The following is a 16182-nucleotide window of genomic DNA, read 5'->3' as shown; positions in this document are numbered from 1 at the left end:
TTAATTTTTATTAACCACTTCAGACTACGTTACACCGGAGATGTGCGATTAGTGTTGGAATTATATCTTAAGTTACAGAATGCTCAATAATAGTCGTGGTTGCTTTGAAGTAGACCGTCAGTGTATAGCAACTATCCTACAACCAATTTTGTTCATGGTTAACTTTGGTTAAGCTCTTTTATTAACTGACGTAACAGACAATGTCATTTGAAAAGTAACAAATCTCATATTTCTTTGTACTGTTAGGATCACTAGAGCACATGACAGACTCTAGCCAAAATGTTGACTGCCTAAATATCTCTCGATGATTCATCCCCCTCCCTATATATTATTTACTTATTTGCTTACGCCTGTTACTCCCAATGGAGCATAGGTGTGATAGAAGAGTCAGATCATCTGCGAAGTCTAATTCGTCCAGCTGTATCCTACCTGTCCACTTTATCCCGTGCTTCACTCCAGATGTTGACGTCTTCATGATCCAGTCGATCACCTAGAGAAAGATAAACGGTAAGAGTAAGCAACCTTGTCTAACACCAGTCTTCACCCCGAACGAGTCTGTCAACTGTTCTCCATGGATGATTTGGCGGTTTAATTCATCATAGGAATTCCGTATGATACTGACTATCTCCTCCGGTACGCCGTGGTGTCGGAGTAGCCTCCATAGTGTTGTTCTCCCCACGCTATCAAGTGTTTTCTCTTAGTCAATGAATTTGATGTAGAGTGATGAATTTCATTCGATTGATTGTTCCACAATGATACGTAGAGTTGCGATTTGGTCTGTACACGATCAATCCTTACGGAATCTAGTCTGTTGATTTCGAAGTTGGGCGTCTACGAAGTCCTCCATTCTGTTTAACAATACCCTGTTGAAGGCTTTTCCTGGTATTAAGAGAAGAGTGATGTCTCTGTAGTCCAGGCTTGAAGTTGTATACTACTTTGAGATCATAGGCATATAAGTATGGTTTTCTACGATTTTACACATATCATTTATATACGTGCAAAATACACTAGTTATTGGTCTTGGTGATGAAAGAGTCGTTTCACTTTACCATTTGCTTACGCTCTGTTAAGAATTAAGCGAATCTCGAATATAGTATATTATTGATGCCGGTGGACTTCAATTTGACGAGAAGCTTTTTGTATGGAACCTAATCGAAAGCTTTCTCAAGGTTTAGGAATAAAAATGATACAAGGAGCCCGTTGTTTCGTTTTATAGATATGTCGTTCATGTAGTCTACCAGGCATGTCTATCATGACCAGAACCTCAAAAACTCATGCTGGTGGGTCGAGATGAAGTTACTAGTAAGATTATGTTGAAATACTTTTCCCATCACTCTAGACACCAGAGAGGCCGTGTTTATGGGCTTGTAATTTTCAACGTCTGCTGCAGGTTCTGAACTAATTTCGAGGATGATATGTATAGTTTTCTAGGCAGTAGGATAACACGCTGTAGATAGTGGTATTTCAAATAGTTTAAGAAATATAACACACTATCATCACTTACCATTTTGAATGCTAGCTAGAATAGTACTTGGTCCTTCAGTGTAGTAGTGTGTCAGCGTGTTAATTGCCTTAGAAATATTATGTACATTAAAGTCTATCTTGAAAAAATTCACAGAAAGGCACTGAGACAGGCTCCGGCTCACTTGGTGGTTTTATGTTCGTTAATGGAGCACAAAATTCTGTAGTAACTTTTAGATTTTCATATACTTGATTGTCCCTAACAAATGTTTTTGCTTTTCGATTTAAAAATGTCTAAGTTTGTGCCAAAAGAGTTTCACAAGTGAGAAGGAGTCACCATTAAGTTTGATAGTTTGTTTTTCCTGTGGACTGATTTTTGTGTACGTATTGCGTCTGCCTTGGCAAATATTTCTGCTATGAAAGACATATTTACGTATGGGAAGGTGCACACAGGATATTAGAAATCCTAGGTTTCTTGTCTCGTTAAGATGCGGTTTTGTATAAGACATTACTGGTAGTGTGATAGAATATATTACTTAGTTTATCCGTAGTATTTTCATCAAGTAAGGTGCCTCGATCAATACCTCTCAAGCAATTTCGGAAGTTTTTCCATTCATTTTGACGTAGTCTCAATGGCGTGTGATGGTCCAACGTTTACTTGTTTCAATTTTTGTATCAAAGCTGCAAACGACGATAACTATATTAACACTGTAAAATTTTATTGTATATAGCAAGCCTTCAGCTCCCACTACTATTTACAAATAGCTTACTCACAAATAGGCTTTACAGAAATTCCACATTGATTGTGATGGTGTTAGTCCTAAATGAAACTGCTTTCAAGGTGTAAGATCAAGTATAAATACATCTTAAATGAGTCGTTCGATTTCTCCATTTCTTCGTTTCATATTCTCATTTATATTTCTGTCACCGTTCAAATATAACTTTCCGCTCAATGATTGCAGTCTTCTTCCTTGTTTGTTTTTTAGACGTGTTCTGATGGCGATGATATCCAACTCTGTTGCTCCTGTAGTGTCTTTGGAAACTTCAAGATCTAAAATATTTTGTAAACCCACTCAGCTCTCTCTATCAAAGATATTTAAGGTAATAGATCATCAAAATGACAGTCGGAATGGCTTGTGCATAACTCAAACCTATCTATTATGTGCTAACCATATAAAATAAAGTTCAACTGCGAAAAAACTCGATGATCTTCTCAATCACTTTACTTCGAAAATTATACCATAAATTAGTCAACCTCTAGAAATGTATTCGTGATTAGGAATTCAAAACATTTTCAAATGATAACTTTATCATCTTACTTTTCTTCTATTCATGTAGCATATAATATTTTGCTAAAAATCCCTCAATTGTAAGTTTGATTTTATTCCAACCTTGAGACCTTGTTAAGTAGTAGCAAACATTTTGCTTAGAATTGAACTTTGCTTTTCAGAAGTAACAATGATATTCATTAAGTTGTGCGAGTAACTTAGAAAGGTATTTGACAATCGAAAGTTCCTAAATAATAGCTGTGTTTTAAAATTCACCATATACCCTTTGGCTGCGGACATTTTGTTTTAAATAGCTCTGTTAAGCCTTAATTCGTGCACGTTTATGATTACTTAAGCTCTTTTCGCGTTAATATGTCAGGGGAAACCTTGACGTGAGAACAAGTAGATCTTCAATCTCTACGAGTAAATAATTTTTTGAGACGAGTACACTTGATATATGTTAAATATGATTAAGTTTTCAGTCTATCGTAATGTCTCACTGTTAAAATTTGATGGACAGTTTTTGTTTGATTTACGATTTCTAGTACCCTGAGTCTAGTTACTTGAGAATTCATTTGGACTCGAATCACTCAGATAGCTGGAGGCATTCATATCACGAATAAGTAGAAAAGAATTCCATTGTTATTTAGCTACCGAAGCCACCTATTTTACTTCTTAGTTGTTTGGTTCTTCATGTTTTTCTCCGTTCAAAGAAGGAATAAAGTTGAAGCTGATGGCGTTTTCGAAAAAAAGTGTTCGCGGGCATGTTTGTCTCACTTAAAGCTACCTGGGGTGACTATATTGGCTGCTGAATTATTTAACGGTGAACAGACTCTCCGTTCGTATACGTGATGTAGCACAGGTGTATTTTTTTTATGAAAAGCCTGTTGATATTCGCGTTTCACATGATTATGCCACTTATTATTTAGAAAAAGCTTTCTTAGCTGAAATAAAATCCCTCCTAATGAGATTTTAAAAACAAGTTCAGGTAAATTACAACCTGTTAGTTTTGACCAAACTTTTCATATCCCGTGTTTTATTCAAAACTTGAAAAGCAGCTGGTCCTACTTGAAACCTTCATAAATTTTTGACTCAGTCACACAAGGTAAATTTCAAGGTATATTTTTCTTATCGTTTAACAAATTAGGAGTTTTAGGGATAATTTCGAATAAAATTCCAGAATATTTGTTGTTTAAGTTGGTACCATTGAAAAATCCTAGTTTGTTAGTTTCTGTTTCATAACATAATACCTTTCAAAAGTTGTTTTTTTAGCGTCTAGCTCTTTATTCAGGGTGCCTGTTTGATTTAACCAGTTAGCCTCGATTACACTCAAAACTAGGAATTAGACTTTAAAAGTGTATTTTGGACAACCTTAAGTTCTACGGGTTGACAACTGATTTATTATCACTGTAATGATTGCTTAATACTTGAAGATAACAGAATCTTACGGACTGGGTTGGAATTCGGGCAATGTTTTTAGTGACTCTATATTGTATGTACTGTGCTTTGATGTTTGAACATAACTTTTTTCCGGGTGACACTAGATATCGAAGCATACCTTCAGTCTTAAGAAAACTGATGTTTCATGTTAGACTCGAAGCCAAATCACGCAGTGTTGCAATCCATGATTCTATAATTTGAAAAAAACCGGTATGTAAAAAGTGGGCTGTAGTTTCAAATTCAAGTACCAAAAGAAATTAAATAATGAACTCACAAGCATCGTTTTCAGTCATCAGTCATGTTACCCATAGCCTTGAACTCCACACTGTGGGTGCGTCGTGGACCTCAATTGGAAAATCTGAATCTTTTGAAAATATTGAAACTTGTTGTTTGGGGTCAGATTTAAAGGCATGAAAAATATTACGTCGTAAATCCGGATTCTTGGCACTTGCTCCACGTATATCACGATAAAGCAAACAGAAAACTACTGATAACAGAAACATTATAAAATGCATACAAAATGATGGAAATTGGATGGTAGGAAATGTGGATTTTAGTGATAGTGTATGGTCCTGAGTGACTAAAATCTGTCGTTTGCAGATAAAATGAAAGACTATTTTCTAGAAAATGCTGAAAAAAGAAAATGAATGACTATTGCGATTGGTTATCCGTAGGTAACACATTATCATAACAGTGTCTCAACACAGTCAGAGGTACGGGTGGGCTTTGGCTATTATTATTCCCCAACTTTAATTATCCGGTTATTTAGCGACGTTTTTGAGCAGTGTAGCAAGTATTTCAATAAAGGTGTACAGTATGGATCACTTAGTCATTTATCGAACACATTGCACTGACTTTGACTTTCATGAATTTACCCTAACGCAAATGAACATATTCTTAAATAGCTTTTGGCTTTTTGTTGTGTCTTATCGATAATACAAAACAAGTGTTTTGTAACTGTGTGGCTATAATAAAAAAGATTTGGGAGTGATATATGCTGACAAACGTTTTTCTGCATTCACTGAGTAGCCCCAAGAGCCATTAGGGTCACACTTGAGTAAAATGGCTCTAAGAACGGTTGCGCCTCATTACCATTATTATAAATATTATTACTATATCTCTCCACTAGCGCAGTTTTAAAAAAACTGGTGATAATTACAGCTGCTGAAACAATTTGTTTAAAAGTTTTTGTAATTCTGGACAACAAGATCTGCTTTGTTTATAACATCTTTATAGTTTTGTTTGACGTGTTTTATTAGGGTGATCCATTTTAATATCTTAAATTGGAAACTAATGTGAAATCACAAAAATATAAAGTTAAAAATTATATCAGTTGGTTGAGAACTAGAAACATAAGATCATATTTCTACACAAGTAAAATTAATGATTAAATGCAGACGTTCTGGTGTTTACATTCTTTTGTGCTGGGTGTTAAAATTTCCAGTCATACGTTTTCATTCCAGAACAAACATAGAAAGGATTAGAAGTTTTGCTTGCTTTACAAGTTCTATGATAGTACTTACCAATAAATCTGAGTCGAAATGGACTGTTGTTTGCCTATTTTGATCATGTGGAACATGAACATTTTGGTTGTGACTCTGCATTGATTTAATATAAATACTGTGACCGTTTTGTCATGTCCTCTTTTAACTAATAAATGTCAAAGTTGTATTCTAAAAAGCCAGGAACCTAAAGATCCGTTATTTTTGTGTAAGAGGAAACTGCTACAAAGTGGTCATCCTATAAATCAAGCTAACACACAACGTTCTTGATGTGACGATGGGTTTCTAAATTTCGCTCAAGATTCATTCTGTGAGATGACTTAGTCTTAAAGTGTGTCTACAAATTATAGATAATTACATGTAAGAGTAAAAGTATCCATTCAGATACCAATCCCATTTATAAAAGCACGAGGTTACAAAAACTGTTGTGCGGTTTATAAAAACAACCTAGCTGGTGATTTCTAATGATAAAATAGTATTTTAAAATAAATGGTCGGACTGTTAAACAATTCGCCGGTAAAGATAAAAGTCCCTGTATCTGTACAACGGGTATTGATGACAAATCCAACTGCATCTCTTCTGCTTATACTGCCGCTCCAAAGCCAAGGTAAAGGAGGAAATTTTGGCATGAGGTCAGCATCCTCGTCCCCAAAAAACAAACTTTCTAAGAAAGCGCTAACCATAACGAAAAATTCAAAGCACTTAAACCGTGTCCTCCGAGTTGAAGGAAGAATTATAGGGCCTCGTGATGAAAGCCGATATTCTTCGGGGGTCAGAAGGTCGATGCCTCCTCTAACAACCAGAGAAGCAATAAATAGAGGTACATGGAGTGTTCGAACAATGTGTGGGACCGGGAAGACTAGCCAAATAGCTGCAGAAATGAGGAGATACAACCTGGTGGTGATTGAAATAAGCAAAACACACTAGACAGAAGTTGGACAGAAAAGAATATATTCGGGAGAGACGCTTCCGTACTGTGGTCACAAAAAGAAGATGATCCGCACACTCAGGGAGTTGCCATGATGCTATCCAAAAAGCATGTGAAGCACTTATAGGATGTGAATCTCATAGACCAAGAATCATCAAACTATCATTAAACAAACATAATTTTTTTCTTTCGTACAAATTAAGACCAAATTTAAGATGTGTTAAATGAAGAAGCAAATCAAAATTACCAAGACTGTGAACGCAGGTGAGGAAATTAAAAAGACATCGTTCTGTCTTCAGCAAACTTGTTGTCTTATGTATGAGGATGGGGTTGACGGATACTGATTCCTAACATAATTGATGGACAGTGAATGCCAGGGACTTAAATTTATATATATCCGGCTTCCTGTGTTTATTAAATAAACCAGTAAACCAAATTTAAGAAATTTCACCTGGTGTTTCTGAAACAAGTTCATAAGCATTCGATTACTAGAAATTGTAGTACTCAAATAAGTTACTCAATATAATCAACTGGATTCGTACATACACTCATTATACTTATGAGATCATAGAACCAGTAGTCTGTTATAGAAACACTTTCCAATAAGTCTATTTTATGTTTTATCTTCAACCTTTGTTTGCATTACACTACATTTGGTCTTCTCTACTGTTTAACGTGCTTAAAGACACTGATTATATTAAGCTGACCATTCATTTTCTACTTTTCATAACCCCTGCCTTATCAGCTTACTTAAATAGCCAACTATGTAAATAATGTTTTGATTAGTAGTAATGGTAGTGTTTATGTACCACTAAAAATAAATTGAAAAAAAATTGAAATTATTTATCATATCATTCCTATCTACAACTTGAATGAACTTTTTTTACTAAGAACAAATTTCAATTACACAAGATATTAACGCTTTTCGATCGAATTCAATCATCCTTAAAGGACTAGGAAAGTATGATATTTGTGATTACTCACTGATGAGTCGACTGTAAATGTTTCAGTCCCACAGGAGGTCAGTCTTGTCTGTGAAGCTGGGTGATGTGTATTGGAACCCATGGAGAGAATCAGTTTCCTCACTTTTTTATGTAAACCTTAATGAAGGGTTCTAACTAGAACGAAAAATAGGTTCATACTTTCATTTGACTATATCCAAACGAGCAACACAATCTGGTATGTTACGAAAATTAGATATATGCGTTGAATAAATAACTACAATTGTTAATTTGATTTTTTAGTTGATTGAAAAACTGGCATAAAATTCTGCCAACTGATCACAAATATTTTTTAAGTCTTAGCTAATCTTTCCAATCGATGTCACTTGTTGCTTATAATTTATAAAGGTGCTTTTTGTTTAAATGAAACAAGAAGCAAATGTTACTTATTAGTGAATATCTCTGTTTATGTTCATCATAAAACAGTCTTATATTCATTGGGAAGTATTATGCAACATAATATATCAAAATTTTGATAACTTAGGTATCTTTAAACTTAATTTAAAAAGAAACACCAGACATATCACACAAATCATCTATTTTCTTCAGTTTAGGCATTTAGTTGTTGAAAAAAGCGAATTCCAGCCAAGAACTTATGCTCTGACTATGATTGGTAACCAAGATCATCATGAAGACGAATGGCCAAAGCAAGACAATAACCCAATACCGTCTTCGAACAATAGTGAAACAACCTCAAAACACTCAGAATGTCATAAAAAACTCCCGTTATTTTTATTCATCATGGCCTATATATCATTTTGTTGTCTTGGTGCACTTTGTCTAACCTTACTAGAACGACCAACAGAAAGAGTAGAAAGATTGCGCTTGCACGCTTCACAAATCAATTTTCTGAGGAATAATCCATGTGTATCAAGTAATATATGTATATTTGTTATTCAGTAATTTTGGTTTTGTGTCAGATTTCATTATTAGTAGTATTTTAAAAGTTAATGAATCACTGAGGTTTCATTAATAAACCAATCTATAGAATAAGAAATTTTAAGAAAAAAATGTTATTAATAAAAATGAAACAAAATAAGCAACGATTGTATATACAGAGTACTTGTGACTGTATTCAACGATTCTTTAAAGGTTAAAGTTTGATCATTTCATTTACGATCTGAACAAGTAATGTGATATTGAACATGAGTTAATTCCTTATGCTTCTGACATAATTCTTAAGTTTAAAGAGACCTCTTTAGTCTCAAACACAAATTGTAACAAATGTATAACCTAACTAATTTACATGAAGGTATCCAACTAACTTCCAATCGTATTCAAGAGATGGGGTTTTGTGAATACATAGGCTCATTTCCTTACAATGGTCACTTACTAACTTACGGTATAGTGAGTTTAGCCCACACATAGTTCTTAGATTTTACTTTTTTAGTAATGAATTTCAATACATTTTCCTTATCAGTACTGCTGTTATTAAAATTCCCAAAAATTATTTCATACTTGTTCATTAGTAGTTTATCAATAATGCAAATACATAGCGTTATCAAATAAAAGAATCATAACTTTTAAAACATGTAAACGCATAGTTTCTTTGCTGATTAAGCTTTATTTCTCTCAACTACGGTTGTTTATTATAAAACTATAGATTAATATTACACGTAATTCCAAAATCCGGACAGAAATTACGGAAAAATGTATAACATCCGAAAAAAAAACATTTCAATGCATATTTAGAAATGATTAGTAATTTTAACTCTCATTGAACAACAATTGTAAAGTATGTCATTGTGAGCATTGATTTTTTGAAATCAATAGGTGAAAATGATCAATTTTAGGCTCCGACAGACATGAGTTTTCACTTTGAATTTTTTTGTTGATAGCATATGATAAATACTAGCGTGTATAGAAATATTTTACTTATTAATATGAATTAAATCACCAAGATTGTGTATTTATCTTATTCCTCTTCAAGGTGAAGAACTTCGGAAGTTTGTTAGTTATATTGTATCGGCCACAAAAATGGGTATATCAATGACACCAATTAAAAATATCAGTAAATATGACTTACTGAGTATCCCTGAAAATTGGCACGAAAATTTCTATTCGGAAACAAATATTGAAGTAAATGCTCAACTGGAATCAATCGCTAGACGTATTTTAACTGAAGAAGAAATGAATAACAGCAGTTGGAACTTTTATGAATCAGTATTTTTTGTGATAACAGTTATTACAACTATAGGTAAGATTAAAAAGTGTCACGATTAACATGGATATATTAAGTAACAGATTGTCTCATTCATGTCACTGGAAAGTAATAATAATTTAGGCAGTGAAAACTGACAACTGATAACTTAATGTAAAGTTTTATTGAGAAAATTTTATAAAACAAGATGATCATGGCCAGCATAGAGATCCAAGGAGCGCGTTTCATCCTATTCAGGGTAAACATAAATCTCGGTGTTCACGTTTAAACCAGGATTCAAGCCTAGCACAATTTGCGCCAAAACGCGACTCCTAGATTCCAATACTAGCCACAATCAGTCTATCTTGTAAAACCTGTGACAAAAAGATTATAGCTAAGTGTTCCACTTGGGATCTGCATGTGCCAACAAAGACCGGTCGAAATGCAGTCCTAAGATCTAAAAACAATTTGTTTACATATATTTCATTTTAAAGTATAGTATTTTGATTGCTGATCAAGTGATCATGCACTTGTAAAGAGCCAGAAACTTTAAATATTTTGTTGATAAAAATGATATCAATATTGAACGATCCGTTTATTAGAAGTTTTTATTAATTACGAAATTTTTACATATTCAGTTCGAAAAGATCAATCATTTAGATTGTTTTTTATCTTGAGTGCGACTAAACAATCTAATTATTTATCATTTGTAAAAGAAAGAATTTTTCATGAACATAAGTAATGGTAGTAAATGAACTGTTGATAAAAATTATATTATTATCAGAAGGGGTTTTGTGGAAATTTAGTATTTTCATAGCTGAAAGCTCAACTTCGTGGATCAGTTGAAGTTAGACATTAACACCGTTGGATGCCGGCTCAGTGGTCTATCGGTTAAGTGCTCTGGCGCGAGGCTGGTAGGTCCTGGGTTCGAATCTCGCGAGCGCGGGATTGTGGATGCGCACTGCTGAGGAGCCCCATAATAGGATGAAACGGCCGTCCGGTGTTTCCATATTTTCCATGGTGGTCTAGTTTCAATTGACTCACGCTTTCAACTATGAACAATTATATGTTTACTTGAAAGGTATTAATGATTTATGAACATTGAACAAGAAAATACTTCAACATTTTATTTTGAAACATTGTTTCAGTAATACGGCTAAAATACCTTTGAGAAACACACTCTTATCAATCTATTATATTATATACGAAAAATAGAACAACTGGTTACAGACAAATTAAAAATCCAGTATTTTTATTAAGATAATTAATATGTGTACTCAGAGAAAATAGATCAATTTTTTTAGCGCTTTACCATATGCATTATCGGCATAGATGCTCACGTTGTTTCATTAACTCAAAATTACATACCGTTGGAAGTTATTGTTCTATAGTTGTGACGTTTTTAAATTCATATGACTAAAGGTATTTATAAATGTTAATTACACAAAAGCATATTTCTCCACTCGGATTAGTGTTATATTAGTTGTGGTATTGTCGAGTGTTGAAAAACTAATTTAAAATGGGACTACACCCTTTATTTTTATAAGATTCCATCCTCCAAATCATGATTAAAATGATTAAGGGAAAACTTGAATTCTAATCATTAAAACAGTAAACCTGTTTACCAGCTTAAAGTCTGGAAGGAAAAATTGATATATACAAACGGGAACATGAACAATCTTAACATATGAGGTAATGAATCAATGATTCATGGAAATTACTTACTTCCTTAGGCCTCTTACCCCTTACGGAGAACCATAAGACACCCACCAGCACTTCCCATCCAACTCTGTCTTAGACAATCCTTTCCAGTTGTCTCCAGTTGCTATTCATCCTTCTCATGTCTGCTTCCCATTCTCGATGTGGTGTGGTTTTCGGCATTCATCTTTCCGTTTCTCCTCAGGATTCCAGGATAGTGCTTGCCTCATGATTCAGTTCGGTTATTCCAATAATGTGTGTCCTATCCACTTCCAACGTCCTGTTCTAATTTACACTTCAGTTGGAAGCCGGTTTCTTCTCTCCAACAGTAGACTGTTGACGATGGTACCAGACCAACAAACATTGAGTATCTTACGTAGACGATTGTTCATAAATACTTGTACATTCTTGGTGGTGTTTTTGGTAGTTCCTCAAGTTTTAGCTGCGTACAGTAGAACTGTGTTGACATTCGTATTGAAGATTTCGACTTTGATATTGGTTAACAGTTGTTTTGAGTTCCACATAATCTTCAAATGTCGGAATGCTGTCCTTGCTTTGCAAATCCTTGTCGGATCCTCCTTGTCCATAGATGATGCTGTCCAGGTATGTGAATGTTTCCATCCCTTCCAGAGTTTCTTCATCAAGTGTAAATGTGTTAGTGTTCTCTGTGTTGTATTTGGGGATCTCGCCTTTCCTTTGTGTATGTTGAGACCTACTGATGCAGGGGCTTCTGCTGCTCCACTGTTTGTCTTCACCAGCAATTGTTGGTGTGTATGGGATAGAAGAGCCAGGTCATTTGCGAAGTCCAAATCGTCTAGTTGCATCCATTTCGTCCGTTGTATTCTGTACTTCCCCTCTGATGACGAAATCTTCATAAACCGATTGACTACCACAAGAGAAAAGGGAAGAGTGACCTGTCTTATCTGATTGTGGTCCTCACTTGATATGCGTCTATCAGCTGTCTGTCATGCACCACTTTGCAGTGTAGTCGATCGTATGAATTCCTTACAGAATCCAGCCTGTTGATCTCCTAGCTAGGTGTCTGCCGACTCTTTCATCTTGTTCAGCAACACTCTGTTGAAAACCTTTCCTGGTACTGACAGCAGTGTGATGCCTGTGTAGTTCTCACACTTGCTCACATCTCCTTTCTTTGTTATCCTGAAGAGGTATCCTTCTTTCCAGTCTGTCAGTTGCACTTGTTCCTCCTCCCAAATCTTCCTGAATAGAGTGTGAAGCATGTGTGCAGTTACTTCAATGTGTGACTTCACTGCTTCACCTGGTGTATTGTCGAATGCAGCTGTTTTCCCACTCCTGATTTGTCTGATGCACATCCTGATTTCTTCGGTCGTTGGTGGAGTGACATCTATAGACAGGCGTGTGTGTGCTGCTTCGATGTCCGGTGGATTCAATGGAGCTGACCTATTCAGTAGTTTCTCAAGGTGTTCCACTCATCTGTTCCTGTATTCTTGAATCACAGTGATTGGCTTGCTTTCCTTGTCTTTGACCGGTCTCTCTGGTTTACTATATTTTCCTTGCAGTTTCTTCGTTGTGTCATGCAGTTGTTCCATATTTCCTTCTGTTACAGCCTTACCTGCTGTCGTTGCTAGGTCTTCCACATACTTCTGCATGTCGGCTCCAATTCTCCTCTTATATTGCTTGTTTGTTTCTGTTTATTCAGTTTGTGCCTTGACTTTCTCTGCTCGTGTTCGACTGTTGTTTGCTGTCTTCTTGTCCTTCCTTCATTGAATCTTGTCCAGAGTTTCGATAGAGATGCGTTCCTTATGACGCTGCTTGTTGAGACTCAGCACTTCCTGACACGTTGAAGTTAGTGCTTTTTTGATCCGTTTTCGGTTGTCCTCAATGAAAGTTTCCTCTTCTTCGAGTAGATCATTTAACGCTTGGAACCTGTTGTTGAGAGTTATTTTGAATTGCTTGAGTTTGTCATATCTCGAAGAAAGGCTATGAGAAACTTTTGTAATGCTGTTTCTCCAGTTGTCCAGAGTTTCTTTAGCCTCAGTTTCATCTTGGCAACCATCAATTGCAGGTAATCTGAAGCTATGTCACCCCCTCTCCTGGTTCACATGTCTCCCATTGACCTAGTGAATTTTTTTAGTGATGCAAGTATGATCGATCTGGTTCTGTGTAGTTTGGTCCGGTGAGACCCATATAGCTAAATTTGTGTATGCGTTTGTATGGGAATAATGTGCCACCTATAATCAATTTTTTGAATGCACATAGATTTGCAAATCTATCGTCTTTCTCGTTTCTTTCTCCCAGTCAGTTCATGTCGTCCCATGATATCTTCATATCCGGTGTTGTTTATTCCGACCTTGGTGTTTCGGTCTCTCATCAGATCCTTTCCTGGTAGTTGTTAAAACACTAATATTCTAATGTTTTAGTAAGTACATATAACTTTTATTTCCATTTGCATAATCACACTTGCTTGTGAGACTGGATCATTGAATGTCATATAAAGTTCACAGTTAACTTAAGGGTATAGGAAATTATTCTTGCATACTGAAGTATAACAAATCTGATTATGTAATAAACCGATGAAGTTTATTCATATTACGTGACAAATAAGCTCAATACATTTCGAAATATGCGATTACTTATTTACATTTTAAAGAATTTGCTTATGAATTGAGTTTCTCTAATAAATTACATAGTTCTTACAAGCTTCGTCTTCTGACCGAATTATCTAAATCTATCAACGCGACTAATAGTTTTACATTGAACTAAATTTCGTATAACTTAGTACAAGATTGGTGCTATTTATTATTATTTATTGTAGTATGTATTATAATACTGCATTATGGAAAGACAAGATTTTTTATTCAAATACAAAAGGTTTTTGTATGTAGTACTCCGCCTGTAGCTCCTCTGGGGGTTGCTGCCGGTCCCAAGCCCGGGTAAAGGAGGAGGGTTGGGCATGGGGTTAGCGACCCCATCCCGTAGAAAATCAACTCGCTAAAAAAACGCTAACCAGAAAAAATCATTCAAACCATTTAAACTCTGCCCTGGGAGTAGAAGGAATAATTATGACGTCTCATGATGAAAGCCGAGTTCATTCGGAAGTCATGAAGCCGATGCACCTTCTTACAACCAGAGCAACAATTCTTATAGGTGCATGGAATGTCCGGACAATGTAGGAGACCGGAAGAGTCTTCCAAATTGCTGCAGAAATGAGAAAATACAACCTGGAGGTGCTTGGAATCAGTGAAACGCATTGGACGCAGGTTGGACAACAACGACTGTCTTCAGGAGAACTTCTGTTATACTCCGGTCATGAAGAAGAAAATGCCCCACATACACAAGGAGTTGCATTGATGCTGTCCAGAAAAGCACAAAATGCACTTATAGGATGGGAATCTCATGGACCAAGGATCATCAAAGCCTCCTTCAAAACAAAGAGAGAGGGCATTACAATGAACATCATCCAATGCTATGCGCCGACCAACGACTACGATGAAGACGCTAAAGACCAATTCTACGATAGGCTGCAGTCGATCTTCGAGAAGTGCCCAACCAAAGACCTGACCATTCTGATGGGAGATCTCAATGCCAAGGTTGGAAAGGACAACACTGGATATGAAGACGTCATGGGACAACATGGACTGGGAGAAAGGAACGAAAATGGTGAGAGATTTGTAAACCTATGTGCCTTCAATAAACTGGTCATAGGTGGCACCACATTTCCACACAAAAACATATACAAAGCCACTTGGATTTCACCGGATCACACTACACAGAATCAAATCGACCATATCTGCATCAACAAAAAGTTCAGGAGGACGATGGAGGATGTGAGAACCAGAAGAGGAGCTGATATAGCATCCGATCATCATTTGCTGGTCGCCAAGATGAAACTAAAACTCAAGAAGCACTGGACAACGGTGCGGACAACATCACAAAAGTTTAATACGGCCTATCTTCGAGATGCTGACAAACTCAACAAATTCAACATAGCCCTCAGCAACAGGTTCCAGGCCTTTCATGATCTACTCAATGAAGAGGGAACTACCATGGAGAGCAACTGGAAAGGTATCAAAGAGGCAATCATTTCAACATGTCAGGAGGTTCTGGGCCAAAAGAAGCACCATCACAGGGAATGGATCACTGTTGGTACACTGGATAAAATTGAAGAAAGAAGGAACAAGAAGGCAGCAATCAATATCAGCCGAACAAGAGCGGAAAAAGCCAAGGCACAAGCCGAATACACAGAGGCAAACAAGCAAGTAAAGAGGAGCATCAGAACCGACAAACGTAAATATGTGGAAGATTTAGCGATGACAGCGGAAAAGGCTGCAAGAGAGGGAAACATGAGACAACTGTATGATACAACCAAGAAACTTGCTGGAGATTACCGTAAACCAGAAAGACCAGTGAAAAGCAAGGAAGGTAAAGTAATCACCGACATTGAAGAACAACGAAACAGGTGGGTAGAACACTTCAAAGAACTCTTAAATCGACCAGCTCCACTGAACCCACCCAACATCGAATCAGCACCCACAGACCTCCCAATCGATGTTGGCCCACCAACAATTGAAGAGATCAGCATGGCCATTAGACAAATCAAGATCGGCAAAGCAGCGGGACCAGACAACATCCCGGCAGAGGCACTGAAAGCAAATGTAGCAGCAACTGCCAAGATACTACACATCCTCTTCAGTAAGATTGGAACGAAGAACAAGTACCGAATAGACTAGGAAAAATAGGACTTCTGATCAAAGTACCAAAGAAA

At 36.2% G+C, this 16182-nt stretch overlaps 1 protein-coding gene across 1 annotated transcript; it reads left to right on the top strand.

Annotated features, from left to right (window-relative positions):
- Positions 1–8206: 8206 nt before the first annotated feature.
- Positions 8207–9823, top strand: Smp_199290 (twik family of potassium channels-related; the record flags this gene model as incomplete). Its single annotated transcript, XM_018790898.1, has 2 exons — positions 8207–8474; positions 9531–9823. The coding sequence occupies 2 exons, from the start codon at positions 8207–8209 to the stop codon at positions 9821–9823; spliced, it is 561 nt and encodes a 186-aa protein (XP_018647371.1).
- Positions 9824–16182: the final 6359 nt, after the last annotated feature.

The sequence above is a fragment of the Schistosoma mansoni genome, assembly GCF_000237925.1.
Source record: "Schistosoma mansoni, WGS project CABG00000000 data, supercontig 0244, strain Puerto Rico, whole genome shotgun sequence".
Taxonomy (NCBI): domain Eukaryota; kingdom Metazoa; phylum Platyhelminthes; class Trematoda; order Strigeidida; family Schistosomatidae; genus Schistosoma; species Schistosoma mansoni.
This window is presented reverse-complemented; position numbering and strand designations above follow the sequence as displayed.